This window comes from Scyliorhinus torazame, chromosome 16, assembly GCF_047496885.1.
Source record: "Scyliorhinus torazame isolate Kashiwa2021f chromosome 16, sScyTor2.1, whole genome shotgun sequence".
In the NCBI taxonomy this organism is placed as follows: Eukaryota; Metazoa; Chordata; class Chondrichthyes; order Carcharhiniformes; family Scyliorhinidae; genus Scyliorhinus; species Scyliorhinus torazame.
Window position 1 is genome coordinate 60,898,836 of NC_092722.1, and position 25,964 is coordinate 60,924,799.

Sequence of the window (25,964 nt, forward strand, 5' to 3'; positions counted from 1 at the left end):
TGCGTCCTTCTCTTGGAGTCTTTCTTTCTCAATGGAACACTGTATATCTTTGAGAGCTATGAAATATCTCCTTAAATATTACCTTCTAACCTATTTTCTCATTCCACTTTAGTTAATTCTGTCTTTATTTGAAATCCCAGATGTTTACTAAGAGAATAAAGCGTCAAGTATTTTTTATGTCAAATTATTCATTCATCGGATGTGAGCCCATCCCTAATTGCCTTTCAAAAGGTGGTGCTCACCACCACCTTGAACCACGGGAGTCCATGTGGTGGTACATCACATGGCATATACGAGTTAACAAAACAAAGTCAATATTATCTATCATATACTATATAACATTTAGAATTAACATGATGCAAGCAAAAATTAACAGGCAAACTAGTCAAACTTATCACAAACGGACCACAATTGCATAGCAGACACAACCATGACTAGTCCCTTGAATTTCTCAGCAATCTATCCAGATGTCAGTAATCACTGAGTCACAAAAATTATTTAAAACTTTTTCTTCCTCTCGAGAAATTTTAGCTCCTTTCCTTCGAAGAGTTAGTTTGATCCCCAGGTGACAGCAGCTCTATTCTCTCCAAGTTCCATTGGTACAGTCTTAACTAAAAAGGCAAACTATTCCAGATATTACTCCAATCTGCTTCCAGGTCCAGCCACCTTGGTCGTCTTCTCCAGCTGAGCTGACGGGTCTGGAAATTACAGATCTACCAGTTTGATGCCCGTTGTTGGGAGGCTGCATCATTTGAATGAGTACTTGGACTAAGATGAACTTAACCAGAGAGCCAATGTTAACTTGTGATGTCTGACTAGCTCACTTGAATTTTTTAAGGGGGTCATTAACATGGTCAATACAGGAGTGTCCATTACGATCCCAGACCAGACCCCAACATTTGCCTAGATACAGGACCGGAACCCCAATATTTTTTTAAATAAATTTGTAAAACTGAGGAAAAGCTACATCGCTTCAGAAAGGATTAATGCAAAAATTGGGTAAGAGTATACTAAAACAAACTTTGGTATTAACACAGTATTAAACTTCCTGAACATCACTGAAATATAGCTTACAATTACCAGTTAAGCAATGCTTAACAATAAAAAGAAACACTTTAACTTGGAACTGATACCTATCTCTAATCGAGCAAAACCCATCACAGGTCAAAAACCACTTTTAAATAGAGTCAGGAAACACAGGATTGCTGGCCTATTTTTGGATAAAGCGTTCTTTTAAGAGACTGATGGAAGAGGGAGAGAGAGAGAGATCCTGTCAGATTAATGCTGAGGTTCTCAAACCGCCCTCTGAAGAAGTGGCTGTTCAACTCACAGCTTCCAGCAACTAACTCAAAAACTGATTGCCTGCCACAGCTCTGGCTCCCCCCATTAATTATATCATTCCCTCCCACTCCAATCCCATGACCCACTTGCTTAAGTTTAAACACAAAGGATAGAATTTCCAGTTGTCGGATATTCACTTTCCCTGCTGGCAGAGCACCCTCGCCAGCGCGTTTCGTGGCAACATGGGGTAGTTTCAATGGGAAATCCCATTGACCAGCGGTGTGAATACAGAATCCTGCCACCAGTCAATGGTGCGCAGCCGAGAAACACGCGGCTAGGGATCCAGAGGGTCCCACCAAATGTTTCTAATGATCTACTCCCCAGAAATCATAACAAAAACACATTAGGCCTCTCCTTGCAAACATAACCATGGTTTGAAAGAAGGATGATCTCACTTTTACATCTTAATTTCACCATCTGCAACCACAGAGTCTGCCGTCTTTTAAACCAGGATTTTAAACAATATTACTACAGCAGAGATATATATATATATATATAAATATATCATATTGTCATAGAATTTACAGTGCAGAAGGTATATATAATATATATATATATATATATATATACATCCTAACCCAGGCTTTTAAAACCATTACTGCACCAGATACATTATATAAGAAATTCCAACATTCATCACATGACTAAGAATGTCACCTTTATGGATTGCCATAAGGCAGATGAAGATTATGTTCTAGAGATTATCAGCAAGAATGAAAGCTTCCAGAATTGGGGGTAACATGGGCCACTATTTGATTGGGGGTAGGAGACCGAGAGTAGGGATAGATCTGATTGGCAGAATGTGAAAAGTGGTGTCCCTCAAGGATCTCCATTGTAGTCCTCCGCTTTACATCAGATCAGTGACCTGGATAAAGGAATTCTATATGCAAGTTTGTACCACAGGAGCAATACCTTGTGTTGGTGGGAGGATGAAGCTCAAACGGACATAGATTAAATGAGCAGGCAAAAATTGTAGAAATGGAATTCAATGTGGGGAATAATGAAGTTATTTACTTTGGTCCAAGGAATGAAAATGGGATGATTTTCTTAGTGAGAAGAGACGTATCTAGATGAGCAATGTAATTGTAGTAAATAAAAACTGGAAGTGATGAAACTACTCCGGCCTGGCAGCATCTGTGGAGAGAGAAACAGATTTGATGTTTTGAGTCGAATTTGACTCCTTCAGAACTTGAGGGAGGCGGAAATGTGATGGTGTTTATGCTGTTGAAAGGTAAAGGGGGGAGGTAGAACAAAAGGGTAGATTAGAGGGTGTGAGATCTTGAGTAACAAATATATATGTAATGGAACAAAAGGCAAAGAATTGTAGTAAAGAAACAAAGAATTGATCTAGGGTTATTTTAACATGATTATAGTGTTTGTTTCTACAAATCACTAAAAGCAAGTATGCAGGTACAAAATCTAATCAGAAAGGCTAATGTAATGTTGACGTTGAATTCAAAGGGGCTGGAATACAAAGGTATGCCTTGGTCATGTTCCATCTGGAATACTACACCTTAGGACAGATAGATTGGCCATTCAGGCCATTGAGTCTGCACCCACTCTCTGAAGAGCACTCCACCTAGGGTCCGGCCCCCACCCTATCCCCGTAACCCACCCTAATCTTGTTGGACACTAAGGGGCAATTTAGCATTGCCAATCCACCTAACCTGCACATCTTTGGACTGTGGGAAATAACAGGAGTAAACCCACGCAGACACTGGGAAAACCTGCAAACTCCACACAGACAGTCATCCTGGGTCCCTGGTGCCATGAGGCAGCAGTGCTAACCAATGTGTTGCCGTACTGCCCTTAATAAGCAAAGCTACCCCACCACCATTTCCTAACTTCCTGTCATTCCTAAATGTTATTTACCCTTCATAGAATCCATACAATCCCTACAGTGTTGATGGAGGCCTTTCAGCCCATCGCGTCTCACCTACCCTTCAAAAGAACACCCTACCCAGGCCCACTCTCTTGCCCTATCCCCATAACCCCACCTAACCTTTGCACACTCAGCGGCAATTTACCATGGCTAATCCACCCAGCCTGCGCATCTTTGGACCGTGGGAGGAAACCGGAGCAAACGCACGTACACACGGGGAGAATGTGCAAACCCCATCCAAGGTCAGAATTGAACCTGGGTCCCTCGCGCTGTGAGGTAGCAGTGCTAGCCCATGTGCTGCCCATATTCCGGCTTCTACTAGGCTTAAAGGGTTAAACTATGAGAATAGATTGAATAATATTTGCTTGTTTCCCTTGAATTTAGAAAGTTGAGGGATAGCCTAATTGTGGTATTTAAAAATGGTAAAATAATTAAATAGAGTAGATAGAGATATTAATTTCCAAACTTGAAGAGTTGCTATAATGGAGACAGAGTTGTAAGTTAAGGATTTTCCATTGCAGCTGAGAGGGTTAAGGGAGGACTTGCTAGAGGCCTTCCAGATATATGGATAACTGACTATAGAATCATGGAAATGTCAAGTACAGAAGGAGGCCAATTAGCCTAACGTATCTGTGCTGGCTGACGAGGAGCCATCCAACCTATTCCCACTTTCCAGTTCTTGGCCTATAGCCTTGTAGATCATGGCACAGTTAAGGGCAAATCCAGATGCTTTTCAAATGTTATGAGGAGGTTTTAACACACACCGAGGGGAGGGGGGAATAATAAGGAAATTAATTTAAAATTATATACGAGTGCCCTTGTTTTAAATGTTGAAGTTGTTTCAGCAAGCTGTCCTCCCAGGATGCTTCGTGATCTCAGCCACCCATGTGATGTTAGAGATGGTCTTCTGGCAGGGCATTCATTCAGTACTCCAAGGTAATCGGATTTCTTCTGGAGAGGCACTTTAACATTTATCAACCTGGGCCTTCGCTCAAAGGAACAGCCTCAGGCCGGTTTAATTCTTAAGACACTTTGTCTCACTTCAGCCTGGCTCTAGCCAGAGTTTTGATTTCCACTGTCACCAGACTGACCTCTGGCCCTACTGAGGATAGAGCAGAATTTCCTCACAAGATTTTCAGAGAGGTTTAAACAACTCCGAGAGAGCCAGAATAGATGCTTCCAGCTCTGATCCCAGAAACTAAACTGAAAGACAATAAAACAGTTTCACAGAGGAATGAAGGAACATTCCAGAGACAGCAGAACCAATCAGCAAGACCCATTGACGAGGCCAGGCAATCTGAGTCACTCCATTGGCTGACAGCCAACTCCATCAAGCTGGTGTCATTCAAATCCTTCTGGAATCAGCAAATGAAATACAATGTGGAAAAGTGTGAGGTAATGCACTTTGGAAGGAGGAATTTAGGCATGGACAATTTTCTAAATGGGGAAATGCTCAGGAAATCAGCAGCACAAAGGGACTTTGGAGTCCTTGTTCACGATTCTCTTAACGTTAATGTACAGGTTCAGTTGGCAGTTAAGAAGGCAAATGAAATGTTAGCATTCATGTCAAGAGGGCTAGAATACAAGACCAGGGATGTACTTCTGAGGCTGTATAAGGCTCTGGTCAGACCCCATTTGGAGTATTGTGAGCAGTTTTGGGCCCCGTATCTAAGGAAGGATATGCTGGCCTTGGAAAGGGTCCAGAGGAGGTTCACAATATTGATCCCTCGAATGAAGAACTTGTCGTATGAGGAATAGTTGAGGACTCTGGGTCTGTACTCGTTGGGTTTAGAAGGATGAGGGGGGGGGATCTTATTGAAACTTACAGGATACTACGAGGCCTGGATAGAGTGGACGTGGAGAGGATGTTTCCACTTGTAGGAAAAAATAGAAGCAGAGGACACCATCTCAGACTAAAGGAACGATCCTTTAAAACTGAGATGAGGAGGAATTTCTTCAGCCAGAGTGTGGTGAATCTGTGGAACTCTTTACTGCAGAAGGCTGTGGAGGCCAAATCATTGAGTGTCTTTAAGACGGAGTTAGATAGGTTCTTGATTAAGAAGGGGATCAGGGGTTATGGGGAGAAGGCAGGAGAATGGGGATGAGAAAATATCAGCCATGATTGAATGGCGGAGCAGACTCGATGGGCCGAGTGGCCTAATTCTGCTCCTATGTCTTATGGTCTTATGGACAGTGTTCCAAGATCAACACAAACAAGTAAAGCAAAGGATAGAAATATTTATTTGCAGAGAATTATTAAAAAGTTGAATTCTCGTCTACAAACCATTGTTCAAACAGAGCAGATAAAATCATTTTAAAAGGGAAACTACATTGAGTGTGCTAGTCAAGTTTGGAGACAGCTCATGTATAGAAGCATACCGGCACAGACTGGATGGATTGACTCACCCGTTTTTGCGCTGACCATCCTATATCCTGTAGTATTTTTGACCACCTTTTGCCTTATAAATATTAAGGGAAAAAACATTATTTCCCCCTCTGCGGACCTGTCAGTCATTTCTAGGCCACGAATGTAAACAATCCTTTTGCAGAAGTTTCTAAATCAATAACTGGGTGGCACAATGGTCAGCACTGCGGCATCACAGTGCCAAGGACCTGGGTTCAATTCCCAGGTCCGTGTGGAGTTTTAAAAAATATATATTTTTTAATTAAAGTTTTTTGCAAAGTTTTTCATAATAAATAGTAATAATCCTAACACAGCAAAATAGAGTGAACATTAACATAGTGCAAAAAGAGAATATACAATAGCAATTGACTAGACGTGACCCCACGCGCCTCAGTCTTCCCACACCCTCCCAACGGAGCACTCACCCCCACTCCCCTACGGGTCGCTGCTGCTGCTGCCGTTTTAATTTTCCCTGAGAATGCCCCCGCTCAACAGCAGCAGCTCTGGACACTTGGCAAAATTATTTACACACCTAAGTAGGCATCTGTTCGTGGTGTTGTCGTCCCTTGCTTCTCCCAGACGGAGTTCGCTGCCGTTGTCGTCTCGTTCCGCTTCTGCGGCCCTCCTGTCTTCCCCGTTTTCTCTGTTCCTGTGGACGTTATGTTTGTTAATGTTTCCCTGCCTCCCCCCTCCCCCTCCCTGGCTCTCTTCTATTGTTCCGTCTCTTCCCTCTACCCCCCCGTGGCTCACCTTTCCTTCCTCTTAGATCTAGCTGTCACCCCCCCTTCCCGGTCTATCTCTCCCTCTCATGCTTTGGCTACTCTCCCCTGTTTCTTGGCTACCTAGCTATTCTTCTGCTTGTTTGTTGGCCACAAACAGGTCTCGGAACAATTGGGTGAATGGCTCCCACGTTCTGTGGAAGCCGACGTCTGACCCTCGGATAGCGAATTTGATTTTCTCCATTTGGAGAGATTCCGAGAGGTCGGACAGCTGAGCCTTGCACAAGTGGAGGTGGAGTTGACCCTATGCAGTGCTTCGCTCCAGAGTCCCCACCTTATTTCGATCCCCAGGTCCTCCTCCCACTTCATTCTTGTTGCGTCCAATATGGTGTGGGCCCCTTCTATCCGTGTGGCGTTTTGCACATTTTCCCTGTGTCTGCATGGGTTTCTTCCCACAATCCAAAGATGTGCAGGTCAGGCAGATTGGCCATGCTAAATTGCCCCTTAGTGTCCAGGGATGTGCAGGTTAGGTAGGGTTACTGGGGTAGCGGTGGGGGAATGGGTCCAAGTGCTCTTTCAGAGGGTAAGTGCAGACTCGAATGGCCGCCTTCTGCCCCGTTCTCTGGGTCTATTCTATGGGTCTATTCTAACTTGCTGATGTATCTCTGGGTCTGCATCCAAGTTCTAATATTCAATATGATAAGTATTGAAATACTCTACAATGAACATTTTGTTATCTTCCAGATTCACACCGTCTTTCGACATGGTGGAATGAAACTGAAATTTATTGTATACTTTCCCTGATCATGTTGAGGGTTTACCTGGAGTCCCCAGTTTATTTTTCTCATGCCATTTAATTTGTTTCTATTGATAGACTGAAGCTCGATCTGGAGAAGTTGTACAGGGTCTCACAGAGAAAAGTGTATACAGCATTGCAAAACAAGTGGCATGTGGACTGGTAGGTTCACACTTTGAATTTTGCTTTAACTTATGAGCACCAGAGATAACTCCTGAATTTCTGCCCTGCATTTTCATTGGTGAAACTGGGTAGATGCTATAGTTAGTCAAAGTAAAGCTATGCCATGAATTTTAACTGTTAGAAATGCTTAATGTGACTGGATTGTACTGGTTCATGTTCTTATACCTGAGGCTTGAGTTTGCATCTAACCCAGTTTCACATAAAGTTCTGTCCAATGAAACAATATTTGGACTAACCAGCATTATTTTAGTCAGGCGGCTTAAATACTGCAACAAATAATCAGGTTCACATTTGGACAATCTATCTAATTGTCAGATTAGAGGAAGGTTTATTCTGCTCTTGGTCCAGACTATTGCTAACCTTTACCAAAATAAAATGGTGAAGAAGATGGTAATCTGAGATAAGAACAGAAAATGCTGGGAATATTCAGTAGGTCAGGCAGAGAGGGAAGCAGAGTTAACATTACAATTCCATGACCTGAATTGGAACACGCGAGCCACCTGTGCTGGGAACAGATCCTCACCAAAAATACGTACAAAAGAAAGGGTTTGAGGGCCACAACTAATTGACTTGCCAAGATCTGCCACTATGTATTAAATTAGTTTGTATAAAATTCTCTCTGCTGTCTTGCCTCCGTTTCCAAAAGGAAGAAGGCAAATTATAAACACAAGCCAACTCCATCTTCTCCTAAAACCTGTTGGCCGGTGGCTCTGGTCACTCATTTACGCCGGAAGATGTTGGATGCTTTAAACCTTCCATGTGTTTCAATAATAGCTTATAGAAAGCATCCATGGAATGCGAAGACACAGCTTTAAGATTGTCAAAAGAGCAAAGGGGTAATTTTTCATGTAGAGAGTTGTTCGCATGGAATGCCTGACCAGAAGTGATAGGGGGAAGCAGAATCTATAGTTTTTAAAAAAGGATAAAGACTTGAAAAATAAAAATCAAGTATGGGGAAAGGATAGGGGAATAAAACCAGTTAGGTTAGAGTGGGTTGCTGTTTCTTGAAAAAACAATTCCGGTAATGAAGGTATGAAGATTCTCCTGTGCTCTAGAATTCTAATTGAATTTTAAAGATTTTTGGATGCCATACGACCTTTGATGGAAGAATATTGGGCTCGATAAGTGCTGACCCTGGGACTGAATCTACGACCACTGAATCGACACCACTCCCAAGTAATTCAAGATCCATTAATGAGCTAGCAGCCAGCACCATGCCCCTGGCACCGACCCGCATCCCAACCCCGTCCTCCCCCTGCACCCTCCTCTTCGGATGAGGCCTGCCGTTCATCTCTCTCCTCCAGCATGATACCCTTTCTACTGCGTAATGTTCTAGAGGAGGCAGCAGGCCACCACAGTGTGGGAGATTCTCCGAGCGATATACCGAGGACTCCTGCAGACAGTCCAAGCACCTGAACAGCTTCTTCAGGACGCCGATGCAGTGCTCGATCACTCCGCTGGTCGCAGCTTGGTCGTCATCTTGGGGGTCTCCTCGCCGGTCTGTGGCCTCTGGATAGGTGTCATCAGCTATGACCGCAGCGGATATCCCGTGTCACCCAGGAGCCAATCACCCACCCAGGGGGGGGAAGAGCCTCGAAGGTGTGGGGAACCATTGAGTGTGAAAGAATGAAGGTGTTGTGCACACTGCTCAGGCATCTTGGTGGGCTGGTTCGCGTTGATATATTGTGCCGACTGGGCATACACTGTCTCCGTTAAGGCGGATGCAACTGTGCACCGAGTGCGAGATCCCAGACAGGTTCCATGGTGCCTGGAAGGACCCTGTGGCGAAGAAGTTCAGGGCGACCATCACCTTGATGGCCACCGGAAGAGGGTAGCAGGCCCTGTCTGGCAAGTCCCCGAATGACGGGCGCTGCCATTCACATGGGGCCTAATGCGACGCCTTCTTCCCATCTCCTCCTCTGCCTGCTCTCCATCCTCACCGGCTGGCTCCTGTTCCTCTCGGACAGGCTCTGCTGCTCCAGGGCCCTCCCTGAGTAACTCCTGCTTGTACAGCCTCGGTGCATCCCCCAGCAGAGACTCTCCGAGTGACATACCAAGGGCTCCTCCAGAGCAGTCCAAGCACCTGAACAGCTTCTTCAGGACGCCGATGCAGTGCTCGATCACTCTGCTGGTCGCAGCTTCGGCGTCATCGTAAGGGTCTCCTCGCCGGTCTGTGGCCTCTGGATAGGTGGCATCAGCTAGGATGATGGCAACCATTCCTGGTTGGATTCCGAAATCCATTATCTGCAGGGCGTGAAAGACAGACATGTTGGCCCATGTACCCCCTGCCTATCCAGGTCCAACGACTGCCAGGATGCCCCTGCGCCTGATGTCCCTCCCCCATTCCCACACCCATCTCCCCGGTTGTTCCCCCGGCACTCTGCCCTCTGCATTGCACTCCAGGCACCACAACCAGCCGAGGTGCCTATGCCAGATGTCGGCTTTGCGTCCCTCTCCGGCGCCCTACTCTAGGGGTTACGCGGGTGGGGGAGGGGGGGGCGTTGGGGGAGATGGGGTTGTGGGTTGGGGGTAGTTGGTGTGGTGGGGAGATTGGTGAGGAGTTGGGAGTGGGGGGGGGGGGGGTTGGGTGGGTGCACCCATTCGGCCGGTGTCACTCTACGCAACAACGGGCCACGTGGGTGGTGAATGGGGCCTGCAGCAAGGTGGTTACCTTGCTGGCTGTAGCAATGGCAGTCCGTGCCTGTACTCCCCCTGGTCCCAGGGGTTACCCTGATGCCACGGCCCATCCCTGATGACACGGCCCATCCCCTGATCACTCCCACCCCCAGTCAGCAGCCACTGCACCAGTTTCCCAATTTTCTTTTAAACCAAGAGTGAACCTTCCCATCTATAATTCTTCCTGGCGGAGGCGGAGCATTGAGGGAGCCCAGGAGAATACCAGGACAGGCATATTGATGATGTGCCAACAGCATTTACTGTACGTGCGGTGTAGAATAGATTCACACCGCAGTCGAGGCACCGGAGCATGGCATTCCATTGGGTGCCCAGCACCGGTCTTGATTTTCGGCTGACGAGTGATTCTCCACCCGATCGTGTTTCCTGATTCTGGTGCCGGCCGATGGAGAGTCCTGTCCGGTATTTTTGAAAGGCTAATTCATCAGATAATTTATAAGTTTATTAATTGGATACTACACTCTCATTCAGGCATTTGGAGTTAATGGAAAAAAGCCAGCAGAGCAACCGATGTGGCCTGTCTGATTAATTTGATTGAATTCTTTGAGGCAATATTCAAAATTCAGCTGAGTCGTGCCGTAGATGATGTGTATATGGACTTCCAACAGGCATTCAACAAAGTACCATACAGGAGGTATTAAGGGCGAATGGTGGTATGATGGCAAAAGGGTGGCTTTGAGTGGATGACTTTGGAAGGTGCAATTTGGGTCTTTTCAAAACAATTGCCATAAGGCAATTTTTAAAAAAAACATAGGTTAATTGGGTTTATAAATCACTAGTTAGGCCTCAGCTGGTGCATTAGAAACAACTTTTGGCACCACGCTTTGGGAAAGCTACGGAAGAGATTTATCAGGAATGAGGGACTTCAGTTATGGGAAGTGGCTGAAAATGTTTGGACTATTTTCCGTGTAACAGGGAAGGTTAAATCGTGACGGATTAGAGATTTTCAGGATCCTGAGAGGTTCTGCTAGAGCAGATAGCCTGCGAGGCGTCAGCCGTGGCTCAGTTGCTAGAGTCAGGCCTCACTGCAGGACCTGAGGACAAAACTCAAGAGAGAGACTCCAGTCCGAGATTTTGAGGGAACATGCATCTTTTTTTGGACGAGGTTTTTGAGTGAAACTGCATCTGCTCTCTCTCAGGTGGCTGTAAACAATCCCATGGCACTATTTGGAAGATGAGTAGAAGAATTATATCTGATATCATAGCCAATATTTATCCCTCAAACAAGATTTAAAAAATAGATTATCGGGTAATTGTCAGAGTGCTGTTTGTGGGAGCTTGCTGTGTGAAAATTGGCTGCTGCATTTCCGAACTTGCAACAGTGACTAAGTACTTAATTAGCTTAAAATGCTTTGAGATGTAGTTTTGAAAGGAGCTTTTTAAATGCAAGTTTTCTTTTACTGGGGAGAGGGTCGATAACCAAAAATCAATTCAGAATCATTAATGAAGGATTAAGCACGAAGATATTTTTTTCACCCAGAGAGCTATCGGAATTGAGTGTTTTTCTTGAAAAGATGGTTCTATAGATAATCGTAAAAAGGAGTTGGATAGGTATTTGAAGCTGAGAAACTTAAGAGCTAGGGGTGTGGGTCTAAGCACCGCTTCTTTCTTGGAGGGAATTCAGGCACTTCCACAGTTTCCTGGATAAAAATCTTGGAAATCCCTTCCGAACAGCACCGTCACCATAGATCAGAATCCGTACAGTGCAGAAGGAGAGGAGGTAATTCGTCCCATCGAATCTGCACCGGCCCTCTGAAAGAGCACCCTACCTAGACCCACTCCCTCACATTACCGCTGTAACCCCACCTAACCGACACATCTTTATACAGTGGGAGGAAACTGGAGCACCCGAAGGAAACCCACGCAGACACGGGGAGAAAGTGCAAATTCCACACAGTCATCCAAGGCCGGAATTGAATCCTGGCCCTGCGAGGCCGAAGTGCTAACCACTGTGCCTTTGTGCTGCCTGTAGACTGCAGAGGTTCAAGAAGGCAACTCACCACCACCTCACTGAAGGAAATTGGGGATGGGCAACAAATGCTGGCCTTGCCAATGCCTTCATCCTGAGAACAAACTTTAAAAAGGCACAGTGAATCTATGATTTCTTGCTATTTTCAATACAAGAATCTGGAAGATCAAATTTCAGAATAAAAATATTTGGTGCTGGGAAATGCATAATTTATGGGGTTGTCCCAAGTTAACAGCCCTCCGCCAAAGGAACTGTGCTTTCATTAGAATCCCAATTTCAAAATTCAAGGCTCTCGAAAAAAATTGAGATGATGCATCTTGATGTACTGGCCGTAATTGTATTGAATTTGATTAATTGGGTGTCAGTTTCAGCAAGTATTAAATTGTGCCCCGAATCACCTGTCTTTCACGTGGGGATAATTTAATGCTCAGAATTCCCTGAATGAAATGATACCTCCTCCGGGTGCTCCGGTTCCCTTCCACAAGAGCCGAAAGATGTGCTGTTAGGTAATTTTGACATTCTGAATTCTCCCTGTGTGTGCCTGGACAGGTGCCGGAATGTGGCGACTAGGGGCTTTTCACAGTAACTTCATTGCAATGTTAATGTAAGCTTACTTGTGACAATAAAGTTTATTATTATAACCTCTTGCTGTGCCTTTGTAGACCTCTGGGTGGTGCTGTCTTGACACATGCTTGAATAAGGGACTACCTACCAATAGTTTTGAATAATGAAACCAATGGCAAAAAGGAGCAGTCTGCTTTTAAAAAAAATATACTTTGTTCAAGCATTTTCATAAAAGCATACTGAAGCAGAAGCAAAATTGTACATTATAAATAACCACCACCCGCTCCCCACCATTGCCCCCTTGTCCCATCCTGCCTTCACCCCCCCCCCCCCCCCCCCCCCGGCACCCTATTTGCTGACCCCTCAATCCTCCTTAAAGAAGTAAATGAATGGCTTCCACCTCCGAACAAACCCACCTACCAACCCCCTCAGGACGACCTTCTCCAGCCTCAGAAATTTTGCCAGCTCACTCGACAACACCCCCAGCTTTCGGCGGCTCTGCGTTCCTCCATATCTGCCTCTCTCGCCCCCGGACTCCTGGGGCTTCCGACACCCCGAATATTTCCACCTCTGGACTCGGGGCCACCTCCACCCCCAGCACCTCGGACATTACGTCCGCAAACCCCAGCCAGAACACCTTTAACTTCGGACACACCCAGAACATGTGGGCATGATTCACGGACCTCCCTGCACACTGTCCACACCTGTCCTCTACCCCCTCAAAAACCTTACTCATCTGTACTATCGTCATATGTGCCCTGTGAATTACCTTAAACTCAATGAGGCTTGGCCTCGCACACGACAAGGACGCGTTCACCCTCCACAGGGCCTCTGCCCACGTCCCAGCCGCCACCTCCCCTCCCAGCTCCTGCTCCCACTTCCGCTTTATATCCCTCACCGGGGCCCCCTTCCGATCCATCAGCTCCTTGTAGACTTCAGACACCTTCCTCTCCCCTATCTCCTCCTTCAACAGCACCTTGTCTTGCAACCACAAGGGCGGTAACCCAGAAACAACGGAACCTCTCCTCACAAAATGCCGAACCTGGGACCCTGGTACTGTGAAGCAACAGTGCTAACCACTGTGCTACCGTGCCGCCCTAATCTAAAGCTTGCCCCCATTAACTTTAGCGGCAGCTTTCCTAACCTCCGCTCCTGCCCTCTGGCTTCAATCGGGAACACCTCATTCTTTCCCATGTTCAACTTGTACCCAGGGAATCAGCCAAAATCCCCATAATGCTCCCATTGGGTCCGAAATGTATAATAATAGGTCATCCTCGTACAGTGAAACTCTTTCCCCCCCCCCCCCCCCCCCCATGCACAGTCCCCCTCCAATCTCTGAATGCTCTAAGCGCCATTGCCAGCGGCTCTATTGCCAAGGCAAAGAGCAATGGGGAGAGCAGGCACCACTGCCTCGCCCCCAATACAACCCAAAATATCCCAAACTCACCCGGTTCGTCCGCACACTTGAGACCGGTGCCTTGTACAGCATCCGGACTCAGTCCACAAACCTCTGCCCCAACCCAAACTGCCCCAGCACCTCCCACAGATATACCCACTCCACCCGGTCAAACGTTTTCTCTGCGTCCATCACCACTACCACCTTCAGTTCCGATGGAGGCATCATAATTATATTGAGCAGCCTCCTCACCTTTGCCGACAGCTGCCTCCCTTTCACGAACCCCGTTTAGTCCTCGCCTAGAGCCCCCGGGATGCAGCCCTTAATTCATGAAGTCAACACCTTCAGCAATAACTTGATGTCTACATTCAATAACGATATCAGGCAGTACGACCGACACTGTTCCGGATCCATGTCCATTTTCAATATCAGAGAGCTATCAGGGGGGAGGGGGGGTTGCTCTTCCTTGCTGCTCTTTTTCAACTTGCCCTCAAAAAAAGGTGGTCGGCCTGAAATGTTAAACTCTATTTGTCTCTCCACAGATACTGCCCGACATGCTGACCTTTTTCAGTATACGCAGTATTATGTTTCTGCTCACTCCCAGGTGCCTGTGCATTCCTATAGTACCAAGGTGTGGGCAGCATAATAGCCCAATTAATTGTCTTGGTAACAAGCTCTAATTATTCATTTAATTATGGTTTGGGGGCTGTTGATTTTTGGCGTCAGTCTAGGTACAGTACTGTGAGGAACAGGCAGGGATGGGCAGAAAGGTGGTGGGCTGGGATTCCTTGTATTTTACGTGCCCCCCCCCCCCCCTCCCCTTCCAAAATTATATCTGGTGTGTGGGGTTGGGGAACTACGACATAAATTCAAGCCCATAGAAATTATGAGACTGCATTGTGACACAGGCATTGAAAACTAATTCAATGTGGCCTGAAATTATTTCTTCTGGTGTATTGGAACGCAGTTCATGATTTGGTCTTTCACGATGTCTATATTAGGACTTCAGTCACTGAAGACTGAGCAACCGATTATCTGTTTGTGTTCAGATATAACTTCCACACAAAGCTACATAGAAACACCACTTGTACAAATACAAATGGGATTGTTGCACCTTTGCTAAGCATCAGGGTGTGGGGCAGGATGAGGGGTGGGGGGGGTGGAGAAATAAAATTGGGAAGAAACATTTATAGATGTGACATTCTGTGCTTTGTTCCAGCTTTCCAAAAAATCTTTTAATTTGTGACAAGAAGTTCTCTTGTTAATGCAGGAATACTAAACTAATGTGAAGCACTGTAGCACTGTGGTTAGCACACTTGCTTCACAGCTCCAGGGTCCCAGGTTCGATTCCCGGCTTGGGTCACTGTCTGTGTGGAGTCTGCACCTTCTCCCCGTGTCTGCGTGGGTTTCCTCCGGGTGCTCCGGTTTCCTCCCACAGTCCAAAGATGTGCAGGTTAGGTGGATTGGCTGTGGTATTACCCTTGGTATTCAAAAAGGTTAGGTGAGGTTACTGGGTTATGGGGATAGGGTAGAGGTGTGGCTTAGGTAAGGTGCTCTTTCCAAGGGCCGGTGCAGACTCAATGGTCCGAATGGCCTCCTTCTGCACTGTAAATTCTATGACTGAGTCAGATTAATGGAATGTCCGGGACAAATTCACTGGTAATTTGTAAATCACTATTATAGCTTAAAATAGTTTCAGCATAGTTGGTAGATTAGTTAGATTTCTGGGACAAAACCTCCTTTAGTCTCCTGGTTGTTTGTCATTGCTGATACTTTATGATGAAGTAACTGGTATAAGCTGGCCACAGACAGAATGGAAATCCCGGCCGTGTTGGGGGTCATCCGCTGATTAATTGTTCAGTTTCTTCAGCAGAATCGCAGTTGCATTCTTATTACAACTCATTTTGTGCATCCAAAACATTATTCAGACTGTCTATCCATTTGGAACAGGATTATCTGACTACAAAGCACAGGCTAATCCATGGGGATATCGCTGCCCGGAATATTTTGATCCATGAAGATCTGACTGTTAAACTCACTGGCCTGAGTCTGGCCTTTGATGTTTACAAAACTGGAACACTGTCATCCCACAAAGCAGCCCAGGTTCCGATTAAATGGCTTGCACCAGAGAGGGTTGTGAAGCGGCCAATCACAGAAAAGAGCGATACGTAAGTACAAGAAAACCTTTTTTCGTTTGAGAAAGGACACGGTTCAATTGACTCTGAGCGATTGAGAGTGTAATATGGGTGCACAGTGGGAAATGGGTACTTTATTCACTCTGGGCACCGCTGGAGCATTGTTGAATTCTCTCTCGGGGGGGGGGGGGGTGGGAAGAGAGAGAGGAAGAGAGGAGTGGGAGTAGGGAAGATCTCGGAAACTTACCAGGTGATGCAGGAGGAGGAGGAGGCCTCGGTGGTGGAGTTGAAAGGTAAGTGGGAGGAGGGGTTGGGAGATGAGATCGAAGAGGGGACGTGGGCAGATGCCCTAGGGAGGGTGAACTCTTCCTCTTTGTGCACGAGGCTCAGCCTCATGCAGTTTAAGGTGTTGCACAGGGCACACATGACCGGGACAAGGATGAGCCGGTTCTTTGGGGGTGAGGACAGGTGTGTTAGGTGCTCAGGGAGCCCAGCAAATCACACCCATATGTTTTGGGCATGCCCAGCGCTGGAAGAATTTTGGAAGGGCATAGCGAGGACAGTGTCGAGGGTGGTAGGATCCAGGGTCAAACCGGGCTGGGGGCTCTCAATATTTGGGGTGGCAGAGGAGCTGGGAGTGCAGGAGGCGAAAGACGCCGGTATTCTGGCCTTTGCGTCCCTGGTAGCGAGGCGAAGGATTCTTCTTCAGTGGAAGGATGCGAGGCCCCCAAACGTGGAATCCTGGATCAACGCTATGGCGGGGTTTATTAAAATGGAGAGGGTGAAATTCGCCTTGAGAGGGTCGGTACAAGGGTTCTTCAGGCGGTGGCAACCGTTCTTAGACTTCCTGGCAGAACAATAGACATTGGTCAATGGCAGCATCTGCTTGGTGGGGGGGGGGGGGGGGGGGGGGGTGGGGGGGGGGGGGTTGGGGGGTTTTACTTTATTTTTGTTTATGTTATTTACACTGGAGGGTCTGAAGGGGTGTATACACCTGTTGTGTTAAGTCAGGGTGTTAATGTTAATTTATTATTTATGTACAGGGGGGAGGGGTTTGGGGGGTTGCTTTTTTAGATTGTGTTTTGTACTTAACCCTGTTGGGTTCTTTTTTCTTATTTTGTTATTGATATTTTATGAAAACCTTTAATAAAAATTATTTTTTAAAAAAGAGTCAACCCATTGCTGTGGGGTCTGGAGTCACATGTACGCCAGACCAGGTAAGGACGGCAGATTTCACTCCCGAAAGGGCATTAGTGAACCAGATGAGCTCAATGGGATTTTACGACAATCAATGATAGTTTCACGGTTCCGAACCGTTACTGAGACTAGCTTTTCAATTTCAGATTTATTAATCAGTTGATTTTAAATTCCATCAGCTGCCGTAGTGGGATTTGAACCCATGTCTCCAGAGCAATAGCCTGGACCTCAGGCTTAATAGTCTAGTGACATTGCCACTATACCATTTCCATTCGTTATCATTTGTGGACTGATTTTCATGATGCCTTCACGTACTGAAGCCAAGAAATGGAGAGCTCAGTCAACAGTTGGTCAAACATGCCAGTGTCATGTCACAAATGCTAAATGGTCTGTGATTTAAATTCCTAACGCTCATTAATTACAGCCTGTTTGTTTGTTTGAAATTGAAGACCATTAAATAACAATTTTTGGGAAATCATTGTGATATTATTGGTCGGCATGATAGCACAGTGGTTAGCACTGTTGCTTCACAGCGCCAGGGACCCGGGTTCGATTCCCGGCTTGGGTCACTGTCTGTGCGGAGTCTGCACATTTTCCCCGTGTCTGCGTGGGTTTCCTCCGGGTGCTCCGGTTTCCTCCCACAAAGTCCGGAAAGACGTACTTGTTAGGTGAATTGGACATTCTGAATTCTCCCTCAGTGTACCCGAACAGGCGCCGGAGTGTGGCGACTAAGGGATTTTCACAATGCTTCATTACGATGTTAATGTAAGCACTAATAAAGATTATTATTAACCCTTTATTGAACTTTTGCTTTGAGAGTTGCTCCAATCGTGAGGGTGAAAAATTGTATTTAAACTTTGTTTTTATTCACAGGTGGTCATTTGGGATCCTTCTCTATGAAATAGTTACTCTAGGTATGTTGCTCTGCAAACAGATTAACTTGATGAATTTTGAATGCACAGTTCTATTATTACTCTGCTACCTTCTTACCAGCATAGTGTAGATCCAACCTCAACTCAGAGCTACGCCCAAGCAAGGAAGAAGGATTCTTGATCCACTTTACTCCAGAAGCAGGTCAGGACTTGATGCAGCAATTCCAACGATCTAGAGTCAAATTCTGACATTCTGGAGTGGAGTGAGATTTCTTCCTCCATGCTGGGGTGCGACTCTGAATTTTGGCTGTGTCTACAGTGCTACGGCAAAAATATGAATTCATAAGTGTAAAATTCACACTGAAAATCACTTTGCATTGCTGCTAATCTACTGGTACAAAGGTGTCCTCAATCCCTTCAGGTATAAAGTTATGTTGAATATGTGCTTAAATGTAGTGGTTACTGCATGTCTTAAGTCATGTTTAAACTCTGATTTTAAGTATGTTAATGTACTGTGACCAAGAGTTGGATGTTTCGCACACTATTTTGATGCTCCAGCTAAATGCTATTTCTACAGTAAATGTTTGACTCCCTAATCCTTTTGCTTTGCAGGTTCTCCTCCATATCCTGAATTTCAGCCTCTCGAAATTTTTCCAAAGCTGCAGCGAAATTATAGAATGCCCAAACCGTCTAACAGTAGCAATGCACTGTAAGTCAATCTATTTACTATCCGAACAGGGAACTTTCATTGTAAATATTGAGTAGGCCCTTTACTGAGTTCTCATTTGAATAGATTGTGATTGATCTGTACGTCAACCCCATGGCATCCTTTCTATTTTGGCTGGTGAACAGACAAAGCTGCTCCGCTAGTACCTGGCTAAGGTAGCCAGTGGTGGTGGGGAATGCAGGAGGAATATCCAAGCATCATTGCGGTTGGGGTCTGGGGCAGAACTGAAATCAACAGTGACCCAGACGTTCTTTGTGGGGCTCTGAGCGAGCAATGCTGTTCCACCTGGCCACACAATCATAGAATTGGAGGGTGGAGAAGGAAGCCACGCAGCCCATAATTGAAAGAGCTGTCACAATAGTAGCATCCACAGTGTGTGGACAGGTTGTTCTGCCAGTTCTTGATGGGATGAGGGTATTGAACACTCCCAGGAGTGACTGAGTGGAGTAGGACCAAAAACGTTTTCAAGGGTTGAATGGACATTGAACATTAGTGAGAACTGTCAATATATTTGGTGCAGCCAGATGTGTATTTAAAAAAAAATATATTCCTTATGTTATCACTGGCAATACTGCATTCATGGCTGCCTCTGAATTGTCTGAGAGGGTGGTGGTGGTGGACCTTCTCCTTAGATAGGGCTCCTGTGATGGTGGTAGCTAGTTCCAGAATATTCATCCTGTGATGATGATGAAATGCTGACGGATGTCCAAATTGATTATGATGTGGAGATGCCGGCGTTGGACTGGGGTGAGCACAGTAAGAAGTCTTACAACACCAGGTTAAAGTCCAACAGGTTTGTTTCGAATGCCTAGCTTTCGGAGCACTGCTCCTTCCTCACCTGAGGATAGAGCAGTGCTCCGAAAGCTAGTGTTTCAAAACAAACCTGTTGGACTTTAACCTGGTGTTGTAAGGCTTCTTACTGTGCAAATTGATTGTGCCCGAGTTATTTGTGCAGGAATTCCCCCCTGGCTCTCCTTCTCTTCTATGGAACATAATTAATCCAAAGAGAGTCTTTCCCTTTTAGTCAGGGAGACTGCAGATTCCAAGCATTTGGGAGTTTCTCAATTTAAAAACTCATTGTTGGGTCATCAACTCTCCAGGATTGTCCTGGACACTCTAGGCAAATGAAACTCGGCCATTCACAGATGACTTGCCAGACAATGAGCACCCTTTTCTCCCGCAGTATAAATTGTTGGGATGGTCTGAAATTTGGTATTCTTGCATTTGTCAGCTATAAAAATGTTGGAGATGGGACAGGAAAGCCTGTTTCACTTGCAGTAAAGATAAATCCAACTGGAATATCTGTGCATCAGTTTGCTTTCCAACTTTCTGTGGCAAGGCAGTGTGCCTGGAGGGTGCAACAATGGTGGAAGTGTGGGGGCAGGGTAATTTCAGACGGGAGGTCATGTGATAAATTCCATAATTGAACACAACCAGATTTTATTGTGTTTTATTGTTTGTAACGATGTAAAGGCACCAAATGCTCATGAGGAATTGTGCAAACATGTTGGCCCATTTATTAGGAACACGTATGTGAACATTATACTTGTACATGTGGATAGAGAGTTTGAAGATCTCAGCAACGGGGCTATGTCTGCTGTGTTCTTCTCTACACCGAAGTGAGACTGTGGGTGAATCACATGACACACACCCCTTAAAGTGATGGGATGCGGCTACTCCTTGCAGGCAAATTACAACAGATTTAACAACCCAACTCCCTAGGTACCTATTATTTAAATACTACAAGCACTGTCTGATGGAGTGTCTCCTGCCCCTCTGCTCCCTGGCAGATATAAAGGTTGCCTTTTCATTTAACACAAATACTGTTCCTGTTCTGTGTCAGTTGATTGTTTTAGATATTTTTACCCCCTATCTAATGGACACAAGGGATGTGTGACTCTTGCATTTCCTAGTGTCCTGGGCACCCTGTTTTATCCTGTGTATTTCTTACTCTACCCATGGTTAAGACTCCATGTTGAACATCTTTAGCACAGTGATTCGCACTGTTGCTTCACAGCGCCAGGGACCCGGGTTCGATTCCCAGCTTGGGTGACTGGCTGTGCGGAGCCAATATATTCTCCCCCTGTCTGCGTGGGTTTCCTCCGGGTGCTCCGGTTTCCTCCCAGAAGACCCGAAAGACTTGCTTTTTTGGACATTCTGAATTCTCCCTCCATGTTCCTGAACAGGTGCCGGAATGTGGCGACTGGGGGATTTTCACAGTAACTTAATTGCAATCATAAGTAAGCCTACTTGTGACACTAATAAAGATCATTATTATTTCCTGTGAGAAGGGCAGGCAACTGACCTACTCCCAGGATCTTTTCTGTCTTGCTTTGTAAAAGCTAAATGGTGAATCTTCCCCATATAAACTTTTAAGCTCCATTTAGGACTTCCCACAAGTTACATGAGAAGCTTGCTGCTTTTTCTGATTCTGTAACTCTTTTGCTCTCATTTTAATTTAATCGTCATGATGTTGGATTCCGTGTACATGTTTCCGGACCATTTTAGTCATGAATGATTTAAAAATAGAACATTAAAAATGACGTTCACCCTAAATAATTTATAACCTAACAAGTTAACTTTTTTATATTCCATAAAATATTAAATCTGGACCTTTTTATCATTTGAAGTACTCACTATTTGATGGTGGAATATTTAGTTTAATGGGAAGCAGCGTAACTATGGGTGTTGTGCAGCATTGCATTGAGCACTAGGGGGCATGAGTAGGTGTTTGATCTATGGCATCGCTTCAGACATGCAAGCAATTTGGTGATGAGCAAACCGATCTGGCATTTTACTTGCAATTAAACATCAAATACCTTTTTACACAGTTACAACATTAACTCTCCCTTTCGTCCATTTGCTTTTTGTTCAGAATGATGTTTTTGTTTTAAGTGTTAAGCGTTAAGGACTTTGTTATAAAACCATGTTTGGACTAATCATTGAACGCAGTGAACTGAGTGCACATGTACAACTGAAATTAAGTAATCACTGGAGCAATCCAGGTTAATGAGTTCAGCAGATATTCAGCTGTCACATTGTTCAGCTCAAGAGCTCGTCCAAGCCTGTTCCCACCCCATTTTTATGTTGCCATTCGTGTTCTGTGATCAATCAACTATATTTTTCTCTTGGATACAATACAGATCTAGGAATAATTTTTTTTCTGTTTTAATACATAAATAATCATCATGTATTTATGGAACATGGCAAAGGTACAAAATTTAAAAATTGCTGCACAATTTGAAATATTCTTTTCCCCCCAATTTCTTTCCCTACCTTTTGGATATATTCGGAAGCATTTATTCGGAAGCATTTATGGGTTAGGTTTTAGTTCTGCAGGCTGTTGGTGAGTGTGGTTTGGTTTTACAAGCTGATGGTGAGAATGGTTGAATGACACCAGCATCTTTTTGGTACATTGGTTAAATAGTCATTCTTCACGAGTGACCCTCAATCCTCAATCCAGACGACTTGGCTAAAAGAAAGTTTTCAAACAAGCCTCTCTACTTGCGTCCTGCACACACTTTGTGGTAAAAAGAAATGCACTTTCATGGCACATGGTCATCGCTGGCAAGGCCACCATTTGTTGCCCACGCCGAAGCGCGAATGAAGAGGTGGCAATGGAGCATAGGAGCAGGAGTATGCCATTCAGCCGCTCAAGCCTGTCCCGCCATTTAATGAGATCATGGCTGATCTGTGACCTAACTCCATATACCCTCCTTTGGCCCATATCCCTTAATTGTTATTTGTTAAGTAAACATATCTATCTCAGATTTAAAAGTAATGACTGATCTTGCTTCAACTGCTGTTTGTGGGAGAGAATTCCAAACCTCTCCCACCCTTTGAGTGAAGATGCTCTTCCTAACATGTCTCCTGAACAGTCCATATGTCCCCTAGTTTTAGAATCTCCAACCAGTGGAAATAGTTTATCTTCATCTACCCTGTCTTTCCCTGTTAATATCTTGAATACTTCGATCAGATCACCCCTTAACCTTATAAATTCTAGCAGACACGGGTCCAATTTGAGTAATCTCTTCTTGTAACTCAACACCTGTAATCCAGGTATCATTTTGGTGAACCTAAATTTCACTCCCTCCATCGCTAAAATATCCTTCCTAAGGTGCGGTGCTGTCTTCTTGAACTGCTGCACTCTATGTGGTGTAGGTGCATCCACAGTGGAGGGAGCTCTTGAAGGAACAATGATTATAGTTCCAGGTAGGGATGATGTGTGGCTTGGAGAAATTTTGCAGGTGGTGGTGTTCACATGTGTCTTCTGCCTTCTCCTAATTGATAGAGGTCATGAAGGTGCTGTCGAAGGAAACTTCGCAAGTTGCTGTAGTGCATCTTGCATGTAGTACACACTACTGCCACTGTGTGCCAGTGGTGGAGGGGTGAATGGTTAAGATGATGGCTGGAGTGCCAAACAAGTGGGGTGCTTTGTCTTTGGTGTCCAGTTCCTTGTGTTGTTGGAGCTGTAGTCATCCAGACAAATGGAGAATATGCCATCATACTCCTAACATAGAACAGTACAGCACAGTACAGGCCCTTCGACCCACGATGTTGCGCCAACCATTTATCCTAATCTAAGTTCAATCTAACCTACGCCCTTTCAATTTACTGCTGTCCATGTGCCTGTCCAAGAGACGCTTAAATGTCCCAAATGACTCTGACTCCCTCACCTCAGCTGGCAGTGCATTCCACACACCCATCATTCTCTGCATAAAGAACTGACCTCTGACATCTCCCCTATACCTTCCTCCAATCACCTTAAAATTATGTCCCCTCGTGACAGCCATTTCCGCCCTGGGAAAAGTCTCTGGCTATCCACTCTATCCATGCCTCTCATCACCTTGTATACCTCCATCGAGTCACCTCTCTTCCTTCTTCGCTCCAGTGAGAAAAGTCCGAGCTCCCTCAGCCTTTCTTCATAAGACATGCCCTCCAGTCCAGGCAGCATCCTGGTAAATCTCCTCTGCACCCTCTCCAAAGCATCCACATCCTTCTTATATTGAGGCGACCAGAACTGGACACAATATTCCAAGTGTGGTCTAACCAGGGTTTTATAAAGCTGCAGCAAAACCTCGCGGCTTTTAAACTCAATCCCCCTGTTAATGAAAGCCAACACACCATACGCCTTCTTAACAACCTGGGTGGCAACTTTGAGGGATCTATGTATGTGGACCCCAAAATCCCTCTGTTCCTCCACACTTCCAAGGATCCTGCCTTTAACCCTGTATTTAGCATTCAAATTTGACCTTCCAAAATTAATCATTTCACATTTATCTAGGTTGACCTCCATTTGCCACTTGCCCAGCTCTGCATCCTGTCAATGTCCTGTTGAAACCTGCAACAGCCCTCGACACTATCTACAACTCCACCAACCTTCGTGTCATCGGCAAACTTACTAACCCACCCTTCCACTTCCTCATCCAAAACCACAAAGAGCAGAGGTCGCAGAACAGATCCCTGCGGGACACCACTGGTCACCGACCTCCAGGCGCAATATTTTCCATCCGCTACTACTCGCTATCTTTTATCGGCCAGTCAATTCTGTATCCAATCAGCCAAATTTCCCTGTATCCCATGCCCCCTAACTTTCTGAATGAGCCTACCATGAGGAACCTTATCAAATGCCTTACTGAAGTCCATATACACCACATCCACTGCCCGACCTTCATCAATGTATCTCGTCACATCTTCAAAGAATTCAAAGAGGCTTGTGAGGCATGACCTGCTCCTCACAAAGCCATGCTGACTATCTTTAATCAGACTATGTTTTCTAAATAATCATAAATCCTATCTCTCAAGAATCCTTTCCAATATTTTGCTTACACAGACGCAAGACTGACTAGTCTGTAATTCCCAGGGATTTCCCTATTCCCTTTCTTGAACAGTGGATCAACATTCGCCTCCCTCCAATCACCCGGCATCACTCCAGTGGAGAATGAGGATGCAAAGATCATCGCCAATGGCGCAGCAGTCTCCTCCCTCGCTTCTCGTAGTAACCTTGGGTATATCCCATCAGGCCCAGGGGACTTGTCTATCCTGATGCTTTTCAAAATTTCCAGCACATCCTCCTTCTTAATATCAACCTGTTAAAACCTGGTTCACGCTGTTCTCATGAGCAACAAGGTCCCTCTCTCTAGTGAATACTGAAGCAAAATATTCATTTTGGGCCTCCCCTATCTCCTCAGACTCTAGGCACAAGTTCCCTCCATTATCCCTGATCGGTCCTACTCTCACTCTGCTTACCCTCTTATTTCTCACATAAGAAGTATAGAATGCTTTGGGGTTTTCGCTAATTCTTTCCACCAGGGCTTTTTCATGCCCTCTTCTAGCTCTCCTAAGCCCATTTTTGAGTTCCTTCCTGGCTAACTTGTAATCCTCTAGGGCCGTGCCAGATCCTTGCTTCCTTAACCTTGCGCAAGCTTCCTTCTTCCTCTTAACCAGAAGCTCCACTTCTCTTGTCATCCAAGGCTCCTTCACCTTACCATTCCTTCCTCGTCTCAGTGGGACAAAACTATCCAGCACTCGCAGCAAGTGCTCCTTAAACAACCTCCACATTACATTTATGCATTTCCCCAAGAACAACTGTTCCCACTTTATGCTCCTCAGCTCCTGTCTAATAGTAGTATAATTTCCCCTCCCCCAATTAAATACCTTCCCATTCTGTCTGTTCCTATCCCTCTCCATGACTATGGAAAAGGCCAAGGAGTTGTCGTCACTGTCACCAAAATGCTCTCACACCGAGACATCTGACACCTGGCCTGGTTTGTTGCCAAACACCAAATCCAATATGGCCTGCCCCCTATTCAGACTATCCACATTGAGTCAGGAATCCTTCCTGTACACGCCTGACACAATCTGCTCCATCCAAACCATTTGCAGTAAGGAGGTTCTAGTCAATATTAGGGAAGTTGAAGTCACCCATGACAACAACTCTGTTACTTCTGCACCTTTCCAAGATCTGCCACCTAATCTGTTCCTCCATATCTCTGCTGCTATTGGGGGGTCTATAGAAATCTCCCAATAAAGTGACTGCTCCTTTCTTGTTTCTGACTTCCATCCATACTGACTCAATAGACAAA

General features: G+C 45.3%; 1 protein-coding gene across 2 annotated transcripts in view; it reads left to right on the top strand.

The window, feature by feature from the left end:
* The window catches only part of LOC140392846 (tyrosine-protein kinase STYK1), a 110,452-nt gene that overhangs the window by 77,377 nt on the left and 7,111 nt on the right, over positions 1 to 25,964 (top strand). For both annotated transcript variants that reach the window (XM_072478569.1, XM_072478570.1), the window contains exons 7-10: positions 7,221 to 7,304; positions 15,899 to 16,116; positions 18,154 to 18,194; positions 18,765 to 18,861. In XM_072478569.1, coding sequence (XP_072334670.1) covers positions 7,221 to 7,304; positions 15,899 to 16,116; positions 18,154 to 18,194; positions 18,765 to 18,861 — 440 coding nt within the window. The remainder of the gene's footprint in view (positions 1 to 7,220; positions 7,305 to 15,898; positions 16,117 to 18,153; positions 18,195 to 18,764; positions 18,862 to 25,964) is intronic.